The 26,169-nt window shown below is 47.7% G+C and overlaps 1 protein-coding gene across 1 annotated transcript in view; it reads right to left on the bottom strand.

Moving 5' to 3' along the window:
• Positions 1–2,927: 2,927 nt before the first annotated feature.
• The window catches only part of ZBTB7A (zinc finger and BTB domain containing 7A), a 44,263-nt gene continuing 21,021 nt past the window's right edge, over positions 2,928–26,169 (bottom strand). Inside the window, 5 exon segments of the mRNA XM_033136793.1 lie at positions 2,928–3,102; positions 3,105–3,180; positions 3,182–3,350; positions 3,353–3,420; positions 9,035–10,230. Coding sequence (XP_032992684.1) covers positions 2,962–3,102; positions 3,105–3,180; positions 3,182–3,350; positions 3,353–3,420; positions 9,035–10,215 — 1,635 coding nt within the window. The 5' untranslated portion in view covers positions 10,216–10,230 and the 3' untranslated portion in view covers positions 2,928–2,961.

Below are 26,169 nucleotides of genomic sequence, written 5' to 3'. Positions count from 1 at the left end.
TACCCGTTCCATTTCAAAGTGCTAAGACTTCTTAAGTTTCTAATCTTTTTTTTGTGTGGGGGTTTTTTATTGCTTTTTTTCTATATTAAATAAAACATCCCATCCTCCCACCCAACTCATTTTATTTTTCTTTGTTCCTCCCCTCACACTTTCCCCTCACAAACAAACAAAAAAACACACACGCACTCCCCTGTTCGGTTACATTAGGCCAAACGGTTCACCTTTTTCTTTCATATTTAAATTAAACGAAAAATCTTTAAAAGTGCTTGCAAAAGGAAGAAAAAAAAACGACTTAAAATCTCTCTTTCTCTCTTTTAGAATCTTTTTTTTTTTAAACTGTGCATTTAGAAAATTCTGAAATGGATAAAAAGGTGTCCTTGGTTTCTTAGCTTAAGAGGGTGCTAAACCTGATAAAATATTCACTGCAGTATCTAGAACGCTATTCTACATCAGATGATTGGTCTGGGAAACGGGATTTGGTGGGCGACCACACAAAACAGCTTGGACCACAAACCTTGCCTTGGTCCAAACCAATACCCCCAATTTCTTTATTTTTATTTTTAGTGAGGCTCCGTAAAATCTCAATAACTCGGGGGGGACGACGACACCCTACTCGAACAACCCCCAATTTCATTTCAGTGCGTTGGCTGGTCCTGGCTTGCTTTTTTGTGCTAGGCATCTGCATATATATAAATATATATAGTACCAAAAGGGGTAGGAGGACTGGGGAGTGAAGGGTGGGAGGGGGCACAGGGAACTGCACCCCACGGACAAAAAAAAGGGAGAGGCTGTGGACCCAGAGGCCGCCCGGATCCATAGAATCGCCACCAACTGCTTGCAAATCTCCTGCTCCTTGCAAATCTCCCCCCAACCAGGCCTATTTGCCCTTCTGCCAGCAAGCCCCCCCCCCACGAGAACTCTTGGCGTGTTCACACACGCAAGACCCCCCGTGGGGTGGAAAGGGAGGGCTCCTCCCAACCTGAGGTGCTTGAGGAGGTGAAAAATGCAACCCCTGCAGAGAGGCTAAAGGCGCCACAAGCTCGTGCAACCCTTTAAAAAGAGTCCTGTTCTTTTTGCCCGGGAAGCTTTTAAGTCAAGGTGCAGTAGCTCCAGGTTTTCGGCACTCAAAATAAGAGCATTTGCCACGGTGGCCTATAGCCCAGCCCAGCCAAAATCCTTGCGTTACTGGGACTAAGGTTTCGCCGCAAGGGTGATTAATGATCAAGGCTGGAACCTGGTCAGCACGCCGGGGAGAGGGGAATTTTAGAAAGTCGGACCGTGCGAGACAACTTCCTGCCTGCAAAGCACAAGGTCTAGTTACAATATGCCCTTAAAATATGCAATATATGTTTCGGAGGGTGGAAGAGGCACATTGCTGTGTTTAAGGACTCCAACAGCGCATGTTGAACCCCAAAGGGTTGTTTCCAGCCAAATTCTACTCAGAGTAGAAGTTGATAACCCCGAGTTAGGCATGACCCTCGTTAAATGGGTCCAGCCCTGAGTAGAGACAGCCCTAACTCTCCTTTGTGAAGGCAACTTACTTTATCCGCGAACAAAATTTGGTTTCACTCCACAGGGCACACTGGAGCAATGCTAAATAGCAAACTTTTAATCAACGAAAGTTGTTAACAGGTTGGATCAGAGCCTCCAGCAGAGTCTGGCCAATTGACGACTCAAATGCTGGGGGAGGGGAGATCTTTAACGGAAGTCAAATCGAACGTGGACAGATGAACGATTCGAAATTTGCGAGCCGAGAGGGGCTGGGGATCCTCGAACCAGCATCGGAGAAATTCCCTTCCGCTGGTTTGAGAACTGCGGTTTGCAAGCCGAGCGCACAAGCCAATTCTGCAGCCAGGATACATTTGACACCTACCAATGTAGGTGAATCCTAGACTTGAGGTCCTTGGGTGGGGCTGCCGGCGCAGCCTCCTCGCCCCACCCCTTTTACGGCCAGGGGTGTGGGTCTGCGGCCGCCCAGCAGGAAGGGCGAACGGATCGTTTTAAAATCCGCGAGCCTTTCGAAAAGTAAAATTTGAATCGGCCTAAATTTGACCATGGGGGTCACGAAGAGTCGGACACGGCTCTGAACGGCAACAAAAAATTTGCAGCACAGGAAACCCACCTCCGCCGATTTGCAAGGGCGGATTTACGGGGCTCCTCGAGATCTTGCGATGGAAAAATCAGGAACGTGGACCCCCCAAAAAAGTCTTCTAAGATTTAGACAGCATTTAGACAGCGCCAGGAACCCAGAGGCTGAAAGATCTTCCTCCAGAATTTGCCACCCCACTACAAAACAAAGCCCACGAGAGAACTTAAAACCTCCATGGGCATTATCTGAAACAAAATGAGCACCTTCAGGATGGGGGGTGGGTGGGGAGGGCGGGGTGGGGGGAAGAGGAAGAGGAAGGAAGTTCCCCCCCCAACCCACCGATTCATTGATTCCTCAAGCCGCCGACCAAATTTATCTCCCTGCATTTTGTTCCTTTGGAACATTACGCTTGCTAAAATAGATAAAATCTCCAATATATATATTTTATATTACACATAATATATGTATAAGTTTTAAAACGTTTAACAAACTAAAAACTCTGGAAGCTTCGTCTTGTATTTAATAGACCCTCTCTCTTCCCCCTCCAACCCGGTTTTCCAAACCTTTCCTCTAAACACCTCCCCCCCCCCGGCCGCCCCCAAGGGCAGGAAAAACAAAAACCTTAAAAATTAATCTGCGGCTAACGAGAGGGGCACAACGAACTGCCTATTATTATGGGGAAGAAGATCACAAACAAGATTATATATATATTATAGACTTATAAGGCTATTCTTTTTCAACGCCCCCAAAAAGAGCGAGGAAACCATATTTTAAAAGAGGAACTGGAGGAAAGTTATAACTAGATTTTGTGACATTTTTTTTTCTCGTTTCGGGTTTTTTCTTTTTTACTTTTCTTTTTGGTTTTTCTTTTTCTAGGAGAGTTCTTGCGTTTCGCCCTCGGACTTCTCCCCCCCTACATTCAAACTCCCCGGCGCCGCTTCGGCGCTCGAACTCTCGTCAAAGTGCTGTTCTAGGCCGTCCTGCGGCGCAGTCGCATCCTGCGTTTCCTGGGCTCCTCCTCGCCGCCCGCCAGGCTCCCCCCGTCGTCGGGGTTGGAAGCCGTCGGGGCGGGAGGGGCCGACGCATCTCGCCCGGGGCTTCCGCCCCCTCCGGGAAGGGATCCCGTTGCAGCCCTTCTTAAGGTGCCGGTGCAAGTGGTCGGAGCGCACGAAAGTCTTGAAGCAGCTCTCGCACTGGTAGGGGCGCAAGCCCGTGTGGACGCGCATGTGGTTCTTCAGGTCGTAGTTGTGGGCGAAGGCCGCCCACACTGCTGGCACAGGTAGGGCTTCTCGCCGGTATGTTTCCTCATGTGAACCTTCAGCTTGTCCTGCCTGCGTCGGAAAGAGAAGGAGGGAAAAGTTGAGATGCCACTGTGTGCAAAATAAGGTGCTCTACTATGTCCAAGAGGGCGGCGCTGTGGTCTAAACCACAGAGCCTAGGGCTTGCCGATCAGGTCGGCGGTTCAAATCCCCGCAATGACGGGGTGAGCTCCCGCTGCTCGGTCCCTGCTCCTGCCCACCTAGCAGTTCGAAAGCACGGCAAAGTGCAAGTAGATAAATAGGTACCACTCCAGCGGGAAGGTAAACGGCGTTTCCGTGCGCTGCTCTGGTTCGCCAGAAGCGGCTTAGTCATGCTGGCCACATGACCCGGAAGCTGTACGCCGGCTCCCTCGGCCAGTAAAGCGAGATGAGCGCCGCAACCCCAGAGTCGTCCGCGACTGGACCTAACGGACAGGGGTCCCTTTCCCTTTACAGCGCAGCATCTGCAGGTACCTCCAGTGCCTCATGAGTAAGCCTGTTCTGCTATTTAACAACCCTTACTAAGAAGAGAAGAGAAGAGAAAGACTCCCAGGAAAAGACCCTGATGTTGGGAAAGATGGAGGGCACAAGGAGAAGGGGCGACAGAGGACGAGATGGTTGGACAGTTCTCGAAGCTGCTAACGGAGTTTGGCCAAACTGCGGGAGGCAATGAAGGATAGGCGTGCCTGGCGTGCTCTGGTCCATGGGGTCACGACGACTGAACGACAACAACTCTAAGAAGGTCCCCCTCATATTCAGCCAAATCTTACTATGTCCAAGTGGCAATGGGGTTTTGTGTGTGTGTGTGTGGTGTGTGTCTGTGCATCTGACAGCTATGAAGGTTGGGAGGGGCATCTATCTGCATGTCAAAAAGCAGCGTAGGCTCCGGGATTCAGGGTGGGGAGGAGAGCATGGGCAAAAACATCCTCCGTGGTTCTCCCCGGCGTTATATCATGCCGTCTTCCCTTGAGGCAGTGCAGCAGGCCGCTCCATCAATCTCCCTAATGCACCGCAGTTTATGAACTGGGCTGCAACAGAGCTGCTTTTTAATGCATCAGGGACTCGCCCTTCCTGAGGGGAGGGGAGCCGGAAAATAAGAGCTGGGAACATTAAAAGGGGGGGAGGGGAGAAACAAGAACAATGAACTGTCGGCGTCACGAGGGGCTGACTAGACTCTTCAGCTCATGAGGCTTGCTTCCCTGCACCCTAAAGACGGTTTGCACCCCCCCCTTCCAAAACTGGCACAACCAGTGCGGATTTACGTATAAGCTAAACAAGCTATAGCTTAGGGCCCCACTCCTCGGGGGCCCCCAAAAAAAAATTAAAGGGAAAAAAAAATGGATGTACATTTCCAAAATATAAGATAAAAAACCAAATAAAATAAAACCTACATACAGCAGCATGGCCACTGGTCCCACCTCCTGGCAAATAGAAGGGGAAGAAATGGAGGCAGTGAGAGATTCACTTTCTTGGGGTTCCATGATCACTGCAGATGGTGACAGCAGTCACGAAATTAGAAGACGCCTGCTTCTGGGAGAAAAGCAATGACAAACCTAGACAGGATTTAAAAAGCAAAGACATCACCTTGCCAACAAAGGTCCGTATAGTTAAAGCTATGGTTTTCCCAGTAGTAATGTACGGAAGTGAGAGGGACCATCAAGAAGGCTGATCGCCGAAGAATTGATGCTTTTGAATTATGGTGCTGGAGGAGACTCTTGAGAGTCCCATGGACTGCAAGAAGATCAAACTTATCCATTCTCAAGGAATCGGCCCTGAGATGCTCACTAGAAGGACAGATCCTGAAGTTGAGGCTCCAGTACTTTGGCCACCTCATGAGAGAGAAGACTCCCTGGAAAGGACCCTGATGTTGGGAAAGATGGAGGGCACAAGGGAAGGGGACGACAAAGGATGAGATGGTTGGACAGTATTCTCGAAGCTACTAACATGAGTTTGGCCAAACTGCGGGAGGCAGTGAAGGATAGGCTGCCTGGCGTGCTCTGGTCCATGGGGTCACGAAGAGTCGGACACGACCTCAACGACTGAACAACAACAACAACAGCAGCAGTGTTTTGTGTTGTGTAGGCTCCAATTTTTTATGTGCAAATGGCTTATAAGAAGCTAAGATTTGAATGATGTTTTATTTGATAAGAATAAGTTTTATGATTTAAGATAAGTGATTATAATTATAAGATTAAGATTAGTTGTAAGAACTAGATTTGATGATGTTACAAAGTACCGAAGAAGAAAGAAATGAACGCATTAGAGAGGGCGTGAGGAAGTCCTAAGCTAAGAGTTTAAAGATGTAAAGGATTTTAAGTAATATGTGTTTATTGGGTGTATTGCGTTGTTATGTGTGGGGTGGGTATTGTAATGTGGTTTAATTTGGAAAATCCCCAAAAAAATTATTATTAAAAAAAATAGATACCTGTTAGGTCCATAAAGGTAAAGGTAAAGGGACCCCTGACCATTAGGTCCAGTCGTGGACAATCTGGGGTTGCGGCGATCATACAGTGGTACTTCGCTAACGAATCCCTTGCTAGACGAAAAACTCGCCAGACGAAAGGCGTCGCTAGCGAAGGGAGACTCGCAAGAGACGAAGTTTCCTATTGCCGCGACTCGCAGAACGGAAATGTTTTGTGCTCCACCCCCACCCCCTGGAAAACCGCCGCGCTTCCTCAGGCCGCGCTTCGCAAGACGAAATTTCCGCTAGACGACGGCACTCGCGGAACGAATTAATTTCATCTTGCAGGGCACCACTGTAGTTATAATAATAATAATATAATAATAATTTTTATTTATACCCCCCCCTGGCCGGGTCTCCCCAGCCACTCTGGGCGGCCTCCAACAAATACCAAAATACAATACAAGTCACAGTTTAAAAACTTCCCTAAACAGGGCTGCCTTTAGGTATTTTCTGAATGTCAGGTAGTTGTTTATTCCCTTGACTTCTGATGGGAGGGCGTTCCACAGGGCGGGCGCCACTACCGAGAAGGCCCTCTGCCTGGTTCCCTGTAGTTTTGCTTCTCGCAGTGAGGGAACCGCCAGAAGGCCCTCGGCGCTGGATCTCAGTGTCCGGGCTGAATGATGGGGGTAGAGACGCTCCTTCAGGTATACAGGACCGAGGCCGTTTAGGGCTTTCAAGGTCAGCACCAACACTTTGAATTGTGCTCGGAAACGTACTGGGAGCCAATGCAGATCTCTCAGGACCGGTGTTATGTGGTCCCGGCGGCCGCTCCCAGTCCCCAGTCTAGCTGCCGCATTCTGGATTAATTGCAGTTTCCGGGTCACCTTCAAAGGTAGCCCCACGTAGAGCACATTGCAGTAATCCAAGTGGGAGATAACCAGAGCATGCACCACTCTGGCGAGACAGTCCGCGGGCAGGTAGGGTCTCAGCCTGCGTACCAGATGGAGCTGGTAGACAGCCGCCCTGGACACAGAATTAACCTGCGCTTCCATGGACAGCTGTGAGTCCAAAATGACTCCCAGGCTGCACACCTGGTCCTTCAGGGGCACAGTTACCCCATTCAGGACCAGGGAGTCCCCCACACCCGCCCGCCTCCTGTCCCCCAAAAACAGTACTTCTGTCTTGTCAGGATTCAACCTCAATCTGTTAGCCGCCATCCATCCTCCAACCGCCTCCAGGCACTCACACAGGACCTTCACCGCCTTCACTGGTTCTGATTTAAAAGAGAGGTAGAGCTGGGTGTCATCTGCATATTGATGAACACCCAACCCAAACCCCCTGATGATCTCTCCCAGCGGCTTAACCTGTTACAGAAACCGCAATAAAAGACCGGGCTGGAATTCAGCACCAGGTGATGGGTGTGTTTGTGTGTGAAAGAATGTATTATATTTATTTTTTTGTGCTTATATTTAATCAATCTATGTATGTTAATCTATATTGTGTTCTATTTTTTCGTCTTTCTTTTCCTTTTATGTTGTCTTCTTTAAAAAATGATAAAATGTGTACGTAATATTTTTTTTATTTTTTTAATAAAGTTTACTTTTTTTAAAAAAACAGTTGCTTACATGAATTAACTTTCCCACGATATTCTAATTTTTCGAGTTTCACCTGTTATGTTGCATGTTCCATATGTGACTGTAGAGTTTTAAACTGAAAAACTAAATATAAATGCATCATAATGAACAAGAAAAACAAACGGGGGCAAAAAATTAAAGCAACAGGTTAAAACAAACACACCTTTTTGAAAAAAAAAAGTTTCCTACCTTGTTTCCTACCTGGGTGCAATTTGTTCCTCCAGTAACTGGGGGCACTGAGAGGGATGGGGGAAGGGCAAATTATGAGTTGTGGATCTTAGCACACCTCTCAAATTCCTCTCCAGGTGTGCTCAAAGAGATCCGCTTGCATTTGAGAGGGTGCTGGCACACACCTGAGCAGGCCGTTCGGGGGGGGGGGGAGAGAAGTCGTGTATTTCGTGTTAACTCTAGAAGTGTATACAGTCGTACTTTGGTTCTCAAACGCCTTGGTAAACTCGTACATTTTGGCTCCCGAACGCCGAAAACCCGGAAGTGAACGCCCCGGTTTTCAAATGGCTCTTGCAGCCAATCGGAAGCCGCACCTCAGTTGCCAAAACGTTTTGGAAGTTGAACGGTCTTCCGGGAGGGATTACGTTCGACAACCGAGGTTAGACAGCACTTGATTCTTACCAAACTGAGCCTCCTAGAGAGGAATATGCATATAAAGGCATCGACATCTAGCTGGGGGGCAGGAAAAGGGGTCGAAATGCGCCACCACTCACCTCAAGAAACCTAATTCAGGCCTATCTGAAATTCACTTCCAAGCATTTCGTGTGGCGCCTCCCCTTCGGAACTCGCTGCCTATTTATTGAGAGCAAGCCTTCACTGAGCCGGCTCTCCTGCTTAGACAAGCCTACGCAGATGCTGAGAAAAGTTGTGGCGGTTGCAATCTATTTTAGTACAGCGGTACCTCGGTTTCCGAACGCTGGCGAACGTTTCGGAACTTGGGCGCCGTAAACCCGGGAGGAAATGCTTCCGTTTTCGAACGCGCCTCGGAAGTCGAACGGCTTCCGCTGAGTCTATATGTTATTTTTCTCCATTAAATTTGCAGGCCGCCCTTCGCGCCTCGGTTTCCGAACGTTTCTGGAACTTGAGCCAGTGTGGTGTAGTGGTTAAGAGCGGTAGACTCGTAATCTGGTGAACCGGGTTCGCGTCCCCGCTCCTCCACATGCAGCTGCTGGGTGACCTTGGGCTAGTCACACTTCTCTGAAGTCTCTCAGCCCCACTCACCTCACAGAGGGTTTGTTGTGGGGAGGAAGGGAAAAGGAGAATGTGAGCCGCTTTGAGACTCCTTCGGGTAGTGATAAAGCAGGATATCAAATCCAAACTCTTCTTCTTGCTGAACGGATTACGTTCGGAAACCGAGGTACCACTGCATTTTAACCTTCGTATGTCATAAAGCACAGCTGCAACCCGCCCCCCTTGATCTTACTGTTTCATCTTTCGCAAACCACCTTGAGGGTTCCTCCCCCCACCCTACATTCAAGGAGAGTATAAATTTACGAAAATTTACGAAAATTCAGAACGAATGATAAATAATATTCTCACAATAGTAAGGACCGGGATCTTCGGGTCCCACCCCCAGCCCAACCCCTCTCCCCATGCTCACCTCGTAAACCGAACTTTGCAAATGTTACATTCATACGGCTTCTCTCCCGTGTGGGTCCGGATGTGGCGCGGGAGCTTGCCTGCCCCCTGGATCACCTTCTCGCAGATGGGGCACTTCTGGAATGCTTTCGCCCGGATCTTCTTCTCCGACTTGTGGGACCAGGACGGGTACTCGCCGCCCTCTTGGGAAGTGCTAAAGTATTTCAAGTAATAATCCATGACTCCGTCGTCGTCCTTGCGGTCGTCCTCGGCCAGCTGCTGACGCCCCACGGAATTGATCATCTGCTGCAGGAGGGCGCTGGCGGCCAGGCCGTCCATATCCCGGGCGTCCGCCTCCTCGCCCTCCCCGGGGGCGAAGGCGGGGGAGCCCCCCGCCTCCTGCTGGTCCAGTTGAGCCGCCGCCTCGTCCTCCCCGGGCGCCGTGGCCAGGCCTTGCCCGCCGTACTGTCCGTTCTGCGAGGTGGGGAACAAGGGTCCCTGGGCGGCCGCCTTCGCCTCCTCGGGGTCCAGCCACATCTTGCCGTCGGGGTCGCCGTCGTTCGCCTTTGGTCTGTCGCTGAGGGCGGCCTGAGCGTAGAAGTCCAGGCCGTTGCAGTCCGGCTCCTCCTTGACGTCGGGGCCCCGGAAGCCGAGCCGCTGGAGGTCCCTCAAGTCCGGGTTGGTCCACGGGTACGTGCCCTGCTGCCCGTTGATGGGGTTGCTCTGAAAAAACTCCAGGTATTCTTTCGCTCTGAGATGGTTCCTTTGATCAATTTGATCTACTGTGTCCATCTGGTCGTTCTTGGCCAGAATTTTCCTGTCCAGCAGATCCGTGCAAACGTCCCTGACCGCCTGGATCTCTAGCAGCGTGGCGGCGTTGAGGATCTCGCCGACGTTCGAAGTGCTGATGGTAAGGGTGGCCGTGTACGCGAACTCCAGCAGGGACGAGAGCGCGTCGGCACTCACAAAGTCTATCTCGTACACGTTCTGCTGGTCGACCACCAGGCCTGAGGTGAAGAGCTTCTTGAAGTACTGGCTGCAGGCCGCCAGGACCGAGCGGTGCGTGGGGAACTCCTGCCCGTCCACCAGGATCACCACGTCGCAGAGCAGGCCGTGGTTCCTCTGCTCGTTCAGGCTGCTCAAGATGTCGCTGCTGTGGTCAGGGAAGGGGATTCCGATGGGGCCGTCCACACCGCCCTCCATGCTGACACCAGGGGGCTGGGGAGAAAGAGAAACCGTCAAGCAGTGCTAGAAACCGTCGGTGCTAGAAACCCCGCCCCCTTGCAGGTGGCTTCTGGGAAATGATATATAACGAGCCAGAGAAAATGTTTAAGATAACTTTTGTTAACAAACCAGAGGCTTTTTTGTTAGGTATTACACAGGTGAAACTCGAAAAATTAGAATATCGTGGAAAGGTTCATTTCTTTCAGTAATTCAACTTAAAAGGTTAAACTAATATAAGAGATAGACTCATGACATGCTAAGCGAGATATGTCAAGCCTTTATTTGTTATAATTGTGATGATTATGGCGTACAGCTGAGGAGAACCCCAAATTAACAATCTCAACTTTGGGGTTTTTCATCAGCCGAATCTCGTATATTAAACTCCAGTAGGTAATGAAAACAATTGCTTACATAAATGGACTTTTCCACGATATTCTAATTTTTCGAGTTTCACCTGTAGGTGAACTACCAAAAGAAAATTGGAAGGGGGTGGGTGGGAATTCCATCAGTAAGCGAGTGGCAAATCAAATTACGTGGACACATTGACTTGGCAAGGTTAATGGCAGTCTTAAGAAGACAATCAGACCAAAAAGAATGGGACTGTGTTAAAAAAAAACAAAAACATTGTTCTGGAATCAATACATTGAAATGTGACGAACGAAGTTTGCAGGCTTAAGGAAAAGAAAAAATAAGGTATAAAACTGGAAGTAATAGATGTACATATAACAGAAAAAAAAAATGGAAAATTTGAAGTCGCTAAAGGATGGGAGGAAGTCAAAATGTATTCATGTATGTATGTATGTATGTATGGCTATGTTCTGTTATAGTCACGTCTTCCTTTCTCCTTGTTTTAGTTTTTTGATTATTGTTTTATTTTATTTGTATCTTATGTTGTAACTTGGCATGGGGAAAAAAACAAATAAAATAAGAGACAACTGATGTATGCAACGACGGCAGCAACGATGCTCTTAGCCCAGAGATGGAAAGAAGATAAAGTACCGAACCAGAGAAGAATGCCAGACCAAGCTGATGGAATACGCAGAAATGGCAAGGCTGGCGGGAAAGTTCAGAAACCAGGAAGACCAAGCATTCTTAAAAGACTGGAATAACTTTTTAATATATCTGAAAGACCACTGTAGACAGTCGAAATCACTGGCAGGAATACAGTGATGCTTGTAAAGTAACACAGACTTTGGCTACTATGATTATACAATTAAGATGGATTGAAGTGCAAGTAGATAAATAGGTACCGCTCCAGCGGGAAGGTAAACAGCGTTTCCGTGCACTGCTCTGGTTGGCCAGAAGCGGCTTAGTCCTGCTGGCCACATGACCCGGAAGCTGTCTGCGGACAAACGCCAGCTCCCTCGGCCTATAGAGCGAGATGAGCGCTGCAACCCCAGAGCCGTCCACGACTGGACCTAATGGTCAGGGGTCCCTTTACCTTTAAGGTAAAAGAAGAGGGACGCGGGTGGCGCTGTGGGTTAAACCACAGAGCCTCGGGCTTGCTGATCAGAAGGCCGGCGGTTTGAATCCCCGTGACGGGGTGATCTCCTGTTGCTCGGTCCCAGCTCCTGCCCACCTAGCTGTTTGTAAGCACGTCAAAGTGCAAGTAGATCAATAGGTACCACTCCGGTGGGAAGGTAAACGGCGTTTCTGTGCGATGCTCTGGTTCACCAGAGTCGTCCACGACTGGACCTAATAGGGTTCCCTTTACCTTTACGGTAAAAGTTGCAAGAAAAATAAAAACATTTCAGAAATGGAACCCACAGAGGGAGGAAAGGAGGTCTCAAGGTTCGAAAGAACCTCCTTTTATTTATGTGTTTGGAATGGTTGTGCTTATGGTGTACAACTTTATGTAAAACCAATAAAAAAATTATTTAAAAGAAAGAAAAAGAACACCCTCCCCAGGCGCATTTTTAGCCACCGGTCCACTTGGCGACGGACATCTCAAATGTGGGTCTCCAGCTGCAGTTGGACATTTTGCAAAATACACACATGAACAACCTCTCGTCGTTTCAAACGTAGTTAAAATAGCAAACTGGTAAAAAACTGCATAAATCTAGGGGGGCCAACAGACCAAAAGAAAAGAGTAACAGCTCACAACAAGCCCCCCCAAAGTTGCTAGTCCTCAGATATGTTGAATTTAGCTTCCTGTCCCTGGACCACGATTTTCCGGCAGTGAGTTTTGGCTTCGGGAGCCAAAATGTTTGGAAACTAAGCTGTTCGAAAACCAAGGTACGACTGCATATCTAGGGGGCCCACAGTCCAAAACAACAAAACAACAAAAACAGAAGATAACAGCTCACAACAAGCCCCCCAAAGTTACTAGTCCTCAGATATGTTGAATCTAGCTTCCTGTCCCCGGGCCAATTTTCTGGCAGTGAGTTTTGGCTTACAAAGAGCCAACTTTTAAGTACGTTATTCTTTCCAAAGTTAGGAATGTTGCTTCTTTGGAAAATAATCCAGGGTGTCATATAATGAGAGCCAGATTGGGAGACCTGGGAGAACAGGGTTCGAAGCCCCGCTCAGCTCAGCTGGTGGGTACAAATAAAACAACAACAACAACAACAACAACAACAACAACAAAAGTGACAAGTTGGTGTGTACCCTGATGCTCCCTGCAAGGACTGTCATAGACTCTGTCTGGAACTGTGGCCTTACAAGGAAAGAGGATACTTTGAAAAAAGGTTTTGGCGTAAGATGGAGGAATGTTCGTGGGGAGACCCAGAGAAGGCACAGGAAAATGGTCAGAAAAGGGATAGGGTGAAATATAATAAATTAAAATTAGGATTTATTATGGTACCCTGAAGCCGGTGTGTTAAGATTTTAAGTTTGTGAACTAGAGAAGAGATATCTGAATTTTTTGTTATTAACAGCAGTCTAAGTGAAAGAAGATGTATGATTTGAAATAAGAAGTACGGTATTTTGTTAGGTTTTGAAGTTATACTTTTAACTAATATGAAGTTATATTTGAAATAGAGTTGATTTCAGTTAAGGAGTGATTAATATTGATTTTTGAATGATTTAATTTTTGAGTAAGAAGTTACTAAAGTAAATTGGAATTGGAACCAAAGGAGGGAAAACAGGGGAAGTCACCTAGTAAAGATTCGAACTAGAAAAGTTTTTTTTTGTATAAACAAGAAGAAGAAGTGTTGGTGTGTTTTATATCTGTTTTATCATGTTTTGATTGTGGGGTTGGGTTTTGGTCTGTGTTAGTGTATGTGTTGTGTTGTTTTTTGTTTTGTAAAAACCAATAAATTTTCTATAAATAAAAAGTGACAAGTTGGAAACAAAACACACTTTTGCAAAAGTTTCCTACCTTGTATGTGGTTCCTGACCCCCGGCTCTGCTAGCCAGGGGCCCTCAGCAGTCCCACCAAAAAGTTAATTTCAGTGGGTCTACTTAGAGTTGGCTACAACTCTTAAGACTTCTCTTTTTTTCTGCAGGGGAGAAGAGGGAAGTCTGCGGAGGTGCTATTTGAGAGAGAGAACGATCAGCTGAGCATTAAGCTAGAAGGCCGTACCGAATTAGAGAAATGAAGTATATCTTTGCTAGTGCTTTATTTATAACCAGACCTAATAATGCTCTTTACTTTAACAAAACAAAAACCACCAAAATGGTGCATCTGGAAGACAACGCATTGTGCAAATTTGGTGTATTTGGTGCAACTAATATGCAATTAGAGTGGTACCTCAGGTTACCGTTACCTTTGGGTAACGTAATTTCGAGTTATGAACGCGACAAACCTGGAAGTGTATACTTCCGGGTCTTGCCACGCACGGATGTGCAGAAATGCTTTGCGCGCTTTGCGCTTAAGCACTCTATTGCGTTGTGCGTGTGCGCACAGAAGCGGCGCCTACGGATACGGGCTTTTTGGGTTAAGAACGGACACCCAGGACGAATTAAGTTCGTACCCGGAGGGTCCACTGTATTCTGAAACCACCACCCGCTCCAAATACTTTGGAACGCCCAGGATTCAAAAGGGAATATACCCACTTCTGGGACAGCTCAGTGGGGTAGGGCACGAGATTCTTAAAGGCCGGGGTCGTGGGTTCGAGTCCCGTGTTGGGCCAAGGGATTGCTGCAGGGCGGGGGTTGGACGAGATAACCCCCTTAACTCCACAGTTCTACGATCCGCGCTGACGTGCATCTCATTCTAGAAGAGTTTCCCGGGTGCTTGTTTGCACATCGCCCTCCCATGCCATAGTCATGATGACCAAGCAAGGCTCAAGACAGGAAAGACTGGCTCCCCACCCACCGTGCGCCAACACGAAACAGAAGGAAATTCTGGTTTGCCCAACCACGAGTGCAGCAAGAGAGGGTGCCAGCAACACACACCCAAAAACAGGCAAGTTCCTGGCTCGAGAGAAACCAGGGTGGATAAAAACCTATGATTTAAACACACACACACACACACACACACACACACACAAAACGTATTTTTTATTTAGTTAAATTGAATTTTTTAAAAAACAAAATGCTTTTGGAGGAAAAATCTTTCCAAAGGTTTTCTCTTTAAGTTACAACAAAATAAAATTAAAAAAAAAATTCCTTCCAGTAGCACCTTAGAGACCAACTAAGTTTGTTCTTGGTATGAGCTTTCGTGTGCATGCACACTTCTTCAGATATGCACACTTCTCCATATATTTGGTATTCTTTAGATACCAAAAAGTACCAAGAACAAACTTAGCTGGTCTCTAAGGTGCTACTGGAAGGAATTTTTTATTTTGTATTTTGTTTTGACTATGGCAGACCAACACCGCTACCTATCTTTAAGTTACATTATAATCCAAAGGCTATTCATTAGGAAATAAGGATTTGTTTTAAGTTTTTCACATGTCCTAAAACTCACGTCTATGGTCGGGGTTTTTTTTTTAATTAAAAAAAAATGGTTTAACCACATCAGTTAACAAACATAGATGCATACGCTATAATGCATAGGTAGGCAAGCTAAGGCCCGGGGTCCGGATCCGGCCCAATCGCCTTCTAAATCTAGCCCACAGACGGTCCAGGAATCAGCATGTTTTTACATGAGTAGAATGGGTCCTTTTATTTAAAATGCATCTCTGGGTTATTTGTGGGGGATAGGAATTCGTTCTCCACCCCAATATAGTCCAGCCCCCCACAAGGTCTGAGGGACAGTGACCCAGCCCCCTGCTGAAAAAGTTTGCTGACCCCTGAGTCCAAAGGCTATTCTTCAGGAAATAAGGATTTGTTTTAAGTTTTTCACATGTGCTAAAACTCAACCTAAGTTGTTCTTCTTCTTTTTGTTTAACCACATCAGTTAACAAACATGGATACATACGCTATAATGTTACTGTTTTGGCTAAATGAATTGTTTATGATTGTTATGACCATGAACAAACTCAGTTGGTCATACCAAGAACAAACTCAGTTGGTCTCTAAGGTGCTACTGGAAGGAATTTTTTAATTTAATTTTGTTTTGTTTTGACTATGGCAGACCAACACGGCTACCTACCTGTAACTGGAACCATTAAGAAGGATATTGGCAAGTTGGAATGTGTGCAGAGGAGGGCGAGTAAGAAGACATAGAGTGTTTCTTTGATGTCCAGTCCCCCCCCCCCCGAATGGGGACCCAGGTGGAGCTGTGGGTAAACCACAGAGCCTAGGGCTTGCTGATCAGAAGGTCGGCGGTTCGAATCCCCGCGACGGGGTGAGCTCCCATTGCTCGGTCCCTGCTCCTGCCCACCTAGCAGTTTGAAAGCACGTCAAAGTGCAAGTAGATAAATAGGTACCGCTCCGGCGGGAAGGTAAACGGCATTTCTGTGCGCTGCTCTGGTTCACCAGAAGTGGCTTTGTCATGCTGGCCACATGACCCGGAAGCTGTACGCCGGCTCCCTCGGCCAGTAAAGCGAGATGAGCGCCGCAACCCCAGAGTCGGACACGACTGGACCTAATGGTCAGGGGTCCCTTTACCTTTATTTCTTACCTTACTCTTGCTATAATTTCTAGTACTTTCTTATAACATATTGTACTGTATTTCCTTGTTTAATAGGATATAATTTACACAAGGGGCATTCAAATGCTGCCATAGATATTATGTCGCTGTTATATTTCTGCAGGTATATCTTAAACATATCCCATTTTTGAGTCTTTGCACTGTGAGACTCTAAGCTGGCCTCGCTTTTAAAGTAGGTGGACCTCTAAGCTAAGAGGGAGGGAAAAGGAGGGCTGCCCACTTCAGCTCCCAAAATTTTACCTTTCCACATCCGTTTGTGAATTGTTTTTTTTTTTTTAAAGACCCCGGGAAAATCCATCCACATTTCCGTGCAAATTTCTACTGTGCACACACACCGTCACTATGTATTTTGCAATGTCCCCCGATAAAATGTGCTTGTGGTTTTCGCTAACACGCACATTTTCCTGCACCCAGAGCATCGTCTCCCCCCCCCCTTCGAGAATTGCACCTTGCAAAATTCCGGGGAAGTGCAAATTTCGGGGGGCGGTTGTGTTTCGGCTTGCGAATTGCTCCAGAAAGGTTTGCCTTTTTTAAACGCAAGCCAAATCCGGTTTCTCCCCCCTCCCCATTCCCAGGTACAGGTGGCAAAGCATCCCAAAGAGTTGGGGGGGGGGGCTGGCAGGCTGACAAGCAGGCAGAGCAGCACCCCCCCACCCCGTTTCCTGGCAGAGACCACGTGTCTCTTCTTCCACACCCAGCGCAGAAATGCAGTAGGATGGCTAGAACGCTAATCCGTCCATATTGGAAGAAATCCCAAAAGCCACCTTCTATAGACGCATGGCTTTCTAAGGTGTGGGGACAGTTTACAGGATTCGGCCGACCACAGGAGTATTGGGAAGGTGGATGGTGGGTCGGGGGGGGGGGGGGGAGGAAAAATCTGCGGAGAAACAAAAGCATGTTACAGGAATGAGAATGTGCAAGAATCAACCGATCCTTATGTATTATTAGGGCGATATAAAGGTAGGGAAATGCCCCCTTCAGATTTGCTCAATTTGTTCATTAGCTCAGGACTGTCTCGACTGAAATCCTGGTGAGTTGATACCAGTAAGATGGGTCTCTCCTAGCCCTAGATGGAGATAACCCTAATCCTAGCTAGAGACAAAAACTTGTGTTTGTGTGAATACACACAAACACACACACACGCTTGTGCGTGCATATTTTACGTGACATGTGCAAAGATGTATCTTTAAATATATACATATTATTAATTCTAATTAACTGAAAGTAGGGAAAAGGAATGATGATTCATGTGCACAACTTGTCCCCCTGTTTAGAAACCCCCAACGCAATCTTAAGTGTGCGTTATTTAATATCCCTGGTACAACTTATATGTCTTTTTGCATACAGGTACAAATCAATTGAGCCATTGTAAACGACCTGCACAATATTGTCTAGTAAAGGTAAAAGGTAAAGGACCCTGGACGACTGAATCCAGTCCAAGGCGACTATGGGGTTGCGGCGCTCATCTCGCTTTCAGGGCGAGGGAGCCAGCGTTTGTCCACAGACAACTGTCTGGGTCACGTAGGCCGCAGGACTAAACTGTTTCTGGCGCAATGGGACACCGTGACGGAAACCAGAGTGCATGAAAATGAGCTTTACCTTGCCACCGCAGCGGTGCCTATTTATCTACTTGCACTTTGACGTGGTTTCGAACAGCTAGGTTGGCAGGAGCTGGGACAGAGCAACAGGAGCTCACCCCGCCATTGCGGGGATTCGAACCGCCGACCTTCCGATCGGCAAGTGGTTTAAGACCACATCGCCACCAGTGTCCCTATCTGGTACAATTAGTACAACACAGGTTCTTGAAGCAGAAGATCCTACACTAGAAAGGATCTGCCCCATATTGCCAACCTCAGAGAGTCCTCTCCCCATCTGGCCCAAATGCAACAAGAGGGTGATTTGGCATACAGTCGTACCTCGCAAGTCGAATGGAATCCGTTCCGGAAGTCCGTTCGACCTCCAAAACGCTCGGAAACCAAAGCACGGTTTCTGATTGCAGCGTATGACGTTCAGGTTCCAAAGAACATTTGCAAACCAGGACAAGTTTGCAGCGTTTGGGAGCCAAACCGTCCAAGTACCAAGGTTTTTGGAAGGACCCAAGGTACGACTGGGCAGTGGTACCTCTAGTTGCAGACACGACCCATTCCGGGGTGCCGTTTGCACCCCAAAAAGTCCGCAACTTGAGTGGCGCTTCTGCGCATGTGCGAAGCGCGCAGAACGCTTCTGTGCATGCGGCGAAACCAGGAAGTGTGCACTTCCGGGTTTGCTGCATTCACAAGCCGAAAAGACGCAACATGAACCTAATGCAACATGAGGTATGACTGTACAGGGGAATTCCTCTGCGGGGGTTCTTTTCCCTGCCGCCGCACATCAGCGGGATGCGCCTAAGTCCCTTCCGATCCCCCTTGCCCCGTTCCGCCCCTCCCCCTTTCAGAGCTGAAAACGGCACACGTGTCGGACATCGTGTGTGAGTGGCCTGCATGTCACCTCCTTACAACACAGAAGGGAAATATTAACCAGAGGAGGTCATTCTTATGGGCGCCAATATCACATGGAAGATGCATCAGGCCAACGGCCCTCCTGGTCCCGCATCTTCTCCTCTCAGTGGCCAATCAGATGCATCTTACGGCAAACCAAAAACAGGACCTGAGCACAACAGGAACTCTTCCTACTTAACGAGTTCCTGTAAAGGGCATTCAGAGGCATCTACTGCCTCTTGCCCACAGTCAATAGTAGTTCTCCCATGAATCAGCCTAAGCTGAACGAGTGACGTACAGGCAACGCCCCGTTTGCGCGCATTTGAGACACGCACGGCCGTGCGCATGACGACTGCCGCAGAATAAATCAGCTGAAAAGCCATGGGGTGGCACAAAAACGGCCTGAAGGGAGCATGGCAACGGCAGAAATGGCACAAAACCGACGTCCAGCAATCCCACAGGCCTTTGCAAGTGCAATCCCATGAGCCTTTGCACCAAGCTTTGAATAGGAATAATAGGAATAGGAATAATTTATTATTGGCCAAGTACATTTTCCAACATACTTGGAATTTGTTTCGGCTACATTGCAATGTAAACATACAGACACCGTTCCTCTCACAATACAAAGAAGCAAAGAAACCCCACCCATATTTTACCTCCCCTTCAGCTATACAACTATGAATTTAACAATTTAATGGCACAAGGGAAAAAACTATTCTTGTGCCTGGCCGATTTTGTATATGAACTCCTGTAGCGACGTCCAGATGGAAGTGAATCAAGCAGATGATGACCGGGATATAAAGGATCTGCTACAATTCCCTCTGCTCTCTTCCTAACTCGGGTAGCATAAATTGTCTCTATTGAAGGCAAGCTAACACCAATTACCCTTTCTGCAATTCTTACAGCTCGTTGGAGCCTTTTCTTGTCTCTCTTGGAGGCTGTACCGTACCAAGCTGTTATCTCTCTCTTTGGAGAGCTGGAGTCTGAGCAAAGTCTGGATGGAGCAGCTGTGGTGGTGTTTGGTGGGCGTTGGGTTCTCTACAGGGGTTTCCAAGAGTTTTTAGAGGGTGTTTGCAGGCATCTTTTAACGGTGGTCCCGGTATAAGTGATTTCATTTACACGCGCGGTGCCTGTATGTTAAGGCTAGAGAATATGACAAATGCCTCCAATTATCTCAAGTGTCGTTTCGCGCATGGAACACGGGAGGGGAGCAGATTCCAGCTAAATGCCAGGAGAAACTTGCCACAGCTGTTCAGGCTGCCGCAAGGAGGTGCTGGGCTTTACTGGTACCGGTACTTAATCTGCCTGCCAAGGATGCTGTAGACCACGCGCCCAGCCGGGGGCCATATTGGAGGACCTCAGAGATCCCTTTCCAACCACATAGATACTGTGTCCAGTTCTGGGCACCACAGTTCAAGAAGGATACTGACAAGCTGGAACGTGTCCAGAAGAGGGCAACCAAAATGGTCCAAAGGCCTGGAAACGAGTCCTTATGAGGAACGGCTTAGGCAGCTGGTATGTTTAGCCTGGAGAAGAGATAGGTTAAGGGGTGACAGGATAGCCCATGTTGAAATGAATATCAAAGGATTTCATATAGAGAGGAGAAAGGTTGTTTTCTGCTGCTCCAGAGAAGCGGACACGGAGCAATGGCTTCAAACTACAAGAAAGAAGATTCCACCTAACATTAGGAAGAACTTCCGGACAGTGAGAGCTGTTCGGCAGTGGAATTTGCTACCAAGGAGTGTGGTGGAAGTCTCCTTCTTTGGAGGTCTTTAGAGCGGAGGCTTGACAGCCATCTGTCAGGAAATGCTTTGATGGGTGTTTCCTGCTTGGCAGGGGGTTGGACTGGATGGCCCTTGGGGTCTCTTCCAACTCTATGATTCTATGGTCCCAAGAGCTCCAAAACGGGAGCCAAGTGGGCTCTCTGCCCAAACGCTCTCCTAGCCCAGAACGGCTGGGCTCCATTTAGCAGAGCAACTGCTGCAGGTGTTCCCCGAACCGGTGGGGCAAGTCCTCGGTGGAGAAGGCCGCATTGGAGGCGCACCAGCCAACGTAATGGCAGGTAGGGCACAGCCCCGAACGAAATCCGGCAGAGCAAGCTCTTCCAGTATATAGGGCAATCGGGACGAGGCGGAACACCCCCCGAGCCAGAAACGCAAGCAGCCTTTCTCCGCCGGTGTTTCAGAAGTAGGGCACGTCGCAGTGGGATGTTGCAATGGGAGGCTGCCTTGGAATAGTTTGCTCCACCCAAGGGGCTCCTTGCCAGGTCTCTCCTCTGTGACACCAGGCGGACTGCGCTCAAAACCCATCAGGAACGCAACTCCCAGGTACCCGAGCTTGGCTTCCCTTCCTGAACTCAGTTCCCCTGTCCCAACTTGACTTGTTGAGCGTCCAAGGTGCCCAATCCTGGGCTTGGAAAAAACAAAGTTCACTGAGCTAGTTCAAAACCAGGGGTGAGCTCCTGTTGCTCGGTCCCAGCTCCTGCCAACCTAGCATTTCGAGAGCACGTCAAGTGCAAGTAGATAAATAGGTACCACGGTGGCGGGAAGGTAAATGGCGTTTCCGTGCGCTGCTCTGGTTCGCCAGAAGCGGCTTAGTCATGCTGCCCACATGACCCGGAAGCTGGACGCCGGCTCCCTCGGCCAGTAAAGCAAGATGAGCGCCGCAACCCCAGAGTCGGACACGACTGGACCTAATGGTCAGGGGTCCCTTTACCTTTTACATAGGTAATTATGAAATTATGGTGTGGTTTCACAAGTTAACTGTTTATATTTGGACTTTTCTGCTGTGCTTTGTTGGAAGGGGAAAAACAATCATTTCCTTAATAAATAAAAAAATTAAACAATTTATTTAACTAAAACAATAACATTATAGCATATGCACCCATGTTTGTTAACTGACGTGGTTAAGCAATTTAAAAGGAAAAGAAGCTCAGACTGAGTTTTAGCACATATGAAAAACTTAAATCTAATCCTTGTTTCCTGACGAATAGCCTTTTTACTATAATGTAACTTAAAGAGGAAGTCTGTAGGGAGACTTTCCCTCCCAAAGCATTTTGTTTTAAACAACCCATTTAAATTTTCAAAAATTCCAGTTTAATTTTTTTATTAAAAAATCCAATTTAAATTAACAAAATCCAATTATTTTATTTTTTAAAAAAAACTTTTTTAATTTTAAAAATTGATTTTTATCCAGCCTGGGTTAAGTGCATTTTGGGTTGCAGCCTTGATGACTGACTCTGGCACAGCTTAAAAGACACAAAAACGATATGAGTTGTTGTAGCCAACATTGGTCAGCCTCAGTAGACCCATTGAACATATGGAGTCTGTTGATTTCGCTGGGCATGCACTGATTAAGTCTTAGTTTCCCTGTCGGTGCAAGTCATTCATCGCTGTTAGGGAACTATCCCCGGTTCAGCGCAGGGTGGTTGGAAGGGATCTCGGGATGGTACAGAGAACCCCAACCCCACCTGACCAGCAGCACCTCCTCCAGCGGGGAAAACAGTGATGCTTCCAGTGGGGAGGGGCAGGCAGCCCAGAGCGTAGGGGCTCTGGGATGCGGGGGAGACCCTGCACGCCCCTCGGTCAGCGGGCCAAGAGGGAGGCACGTAAAGAAATGTAAGAGGTAGAGTCGGGGGGTGCCGAAATTCTTACGTTGGGGTCGCAACCGGAAGGGGCCGCTCCCGGATTCTGCGAGCGATTGATACAGACATGGAACTTGTTGCTCTTGTGTGTGTGTGTGTGTTCAGTCATTCAGCCATGTCCGACTCTTCGTGACCCCGTGGACCAGAGCACGCCAGGCATGCCTAGCCTCCCGCAGTTTGGCCAAACTCATGTTAGTAGGTTCGAGAACACTGTCCAACCATCTCCTCCTCTGTCGTCCCCTTCTCCTTGTGCCCTCCATCTTTCCCAACATCAGGGTCTTTTCCAGGGAGTCTTCTCTTCTCATGAGGTGGCCAAAGTACTGGAGCCTCAACTTCAGGATCTGTCCTTCTAGTGAGCACTCAGGGCCGATTTCCTTGAGAATGGATAGGTTTGATCTTCTTGCAGTCCATGGGACTCTCAAGAGTCTCCCTCCAGCACCGTAATTCAAAAGCATCAATTCTTCGGCGATCAGCCTTCTTGATGGTCCAGCTCTCACTTCCGTACATTACTACTGGGAAAACCATAGCTTTAACTATACGGACCTTTGTCGGCAAGGTGATGTCTTTGCTTTTTAAGATGCTGTCTAGGTTTGTCATTGCTTTTCTCCCAAGAAGCAGGCGTCTTCTAATTTCGTGACTTTAGTATGCACAATAAGCCTGTTAAAAGACAGGCTGGACTTCTGCTCGTTACTCGCGAGCAACCACCGCAAGATGGTCCTTACATCACCAGTGGAGCAATGCAGATTCCGCAGTTGGGCCAGATTTTTGACCTGCGTCGGATGTGAGCCAGCAGCTATTTTGCAAGAGTTGATGCCACCTGCGCTTTGAGTGTGCATATTGTACCTTAAAATTTACGTACCACTTGATTGTAAGCAACCGCCGCAACAAAAACCAGCCAACAACCCTCAAAGCAGTTTACAGAAAGAAGATAATACAACCGAGTTGCCGGTACGGGAAAAGTTAACAATAATTTAACAATTAATATAACAGCGGACTTAAAAGCAGGTGAAACTTGCATCGGCTTTCTGAATATTCGGGTAGGCCTGTCTCAACAAGAATGCTTTTAGCAGGCGCCAAGAAGAGTACAGTGAAGGAGCCTTCTAGATGTCATAAGCAGGGATTCCAAAGTGTGTTAGATACTTACATCTATACCAGGGCTCAACATCAAAAAAACTAAGATCATGGCCACTGGTCCCATCACCTCCTGGCAAATAGAAGGGGAAGAATGGAGGCAGTGAGAGATTTCACTTTCTTGGGCTCCATGATCACTGCAGATGGTGACAGCAGTCACGAAATTAGAAGACGCCTGCTTCTTGGGAGAAAAGCAATGACAAACCTAGACAGCATCTTAAAAAGCAAAGACATCACCTTGCCGACAAAGGTCCGTATAGTTAAAGCTGTGGTTTTCCCAGTAGTGATGTATGGACCATAAAGAAGACTGATCGCTGAAGAATTGATGCCTTTCTGAATTATGGTGCTGGAGGAGGACTCTTGAGAGTCCCATGGACTGCAAAAAGATCCAACTTATCCAGCCTTAAAGAAATCAGCCCTGAGCGCTCACATGGAAGGGCAGATCCTGAAGTTGAGGCTGCAGTAATTTGGCCACCTCATGAAGACTCCCTAGAAAAGACCCTGATGTTGGGAAAGATGGAGGGCACAAGTAGAAGGGGATGACAGAGGATGAGAGTTGGACAGTGTTCTCGAAGCGACTAGCATGAGTTTTGCCAAACTGCGGGAGGCAGTGAAAGATAGGGGTGCCTGGCATGCTCTGGTCCATGGGGTCAGAAGAGTCGGACCGACCTGAAACGACTGAACACAAAGCCTCTACCCAAAATTCACCATGGTTCCCACTTATCAAAATGGAGCACATCCGAGCTAGTTATTGACAAAGCTCCCACTTGCCGTAGTAAGAATTGCTTTTGCAGAATTACGGACCCAATCGATGCCCTTGGCAGTGGTGATGGTCGGTACGGCAAAGTACAGTACAAAGAGAGACTTGTCTGTGTGGGCAACCGTGCGTAGAGGACCTGTGCCACTATTTGTTGGAATGCCCGCTATATATAGAACCAAGAGACCGATTTATAAAAACCCCTGCTCCCGAATGGAACACGCTCGAACAGGGCAGAAAGGGTGAAATGGCTGCCGAGTGACACTGATAACTTCGTAACTTATAAAGTAGCACTATATGCATTGGCCATAAAGGAGGCTGATCGCCGAAGAATTGACGCTTTTGAATTATGGTGCTGGAGGAGACTCTTGAGAGACAGAGTGGTGTAGTGGTTAAGAGCGGTAGAATCGTAATCTGGTGAACCGGGTTCGCTTCCCCGCTCCTCCACATGCAACTGCTGGGTGACATTAGGCTAGTCACACTTCTCTGAAGTCTCTCAGCCCCACTCACCTCACAGAGGAAGGGAAAGGAGAATGTTAGCTGCTTTGAGACTCCTTCGGGTAGTGATAAAGCGGGATATCAAAGCCAAACTCCACTGCCACTTGGCTGGGGTGTGGATCTCAAAAGGTGGGCTGGGTGTTGTTGTTTTTTTAACTTCATTTTGTTCCCACTCTCCTGGGCACAGAAGGGAGTAAGCAAACTTTAAATCTACTCCTACACATCGCAGAACGCAGCCCTAAGTAAACCACGCTCGCTCCTCCTTCGGCAGCTTGCTGCAGAACAAAAAACCAACACCTACGATCCCCTTTCCTCTCTGGCAAAATCATCAAAATCCAGGTCTGGGGATTTATTTGGGCAACACCCGATCTGCCCTCGGGAATTCTGCGTGAGGTTCTGGTCGCCTCGGTCCCGAAAGGAGTTCGAAAAGGTTGATGAAACAGGCCAGCCAAATGATCAAAGGGATTGCAGGGACTCCCCTAGGAGGAGTCGGACACGACTAAAATGCATCTCTGGGTTATTTGTGGGGCACAGGAATCCGTTCATCCCCCCCCCTTTTCAAAATACAGTCCAGCCTCCCCACAAGGTCTGAGGGACAGTGGACCGGCCCCCTGCTGAAAAAGTTTGCTGACCCCTGACTGTTGTAAAGCATCCTGTTGCATCAGGCCAGGTGGTCCATCTATTGCAGCATCCTTTCTTCACAGCGGCCAATCAGACGCCTGCGGGGAAACCCGCAAGTGGGATTAGCAGGAGAGCATCCTTCTCCTCCTGTTATTTTCCAGCAACTGTTCTTCACAATTATTGCTGCTTCCAGCTGCAGCAGCAGAGCACAGCCAGGATTTATGTATAAGCTAAACAAGCTACAGCTTAGGGCCCCACTCTCTTGGGGGCCCCCCCAAAAAAAATTAAAGGGGAAAAAAACCTGGTTGTACATTTCCAATATATAAGATAAAAAAACAAATAAAATAAAACCTACACACAGTTAGAGCCAAATAATTATTTCGCTACTAACATACTTCGTCTTAACTGTATTTCAGTTCAACAATTCCTTTGATAAAATACCTATTTCGTTATGTGCAAATGGCTCTAGGTACCTATAAGGTTCATAAATTACCGTATAGCGTATATTCAACACAAAAAAACAGCGGCAATTTGTTGTCGACAGCTGGACATATAAAGGGGCCCCATTACCTTCAAGGCTAAATCCGGCGGCCCTGAGCACAGCTATCATTGATTTTGCCCAATCCTCCAAGTTTAGGTGGCCGTCCCTGCCTCCTGTGGCAGGGAGTTCCAAAGTTTAACTATGGGTTTAAAGAGCCACAGACATCGTTTTTAAAAAAAAAAAAAAAAAATGTTTGCGTGTCGAGACCCTGTAGCCGCCCCCCAAGGATGAAATAAAACACCAAGACGCAGGATATAAGGTTAATGTTATTGGGCAAAATTTGGC

This window comes from Lacerta agilis, chromosome 18, assembly GCF_009819535.1.
Source record: "Lacerta agilis isolate rLacAgi1 chromosome 18, rLacAgi1.pri, whole genome shotgun sequence".
NCBI lineage: Eukaryota > Metazoa > Chordata > Lepidosauria > Squamata > Lacertidae > Lacerta > Lacerta agilis.
This window is presented reverse-complemented; position numbering and strand designations above follow the sequence as displayed.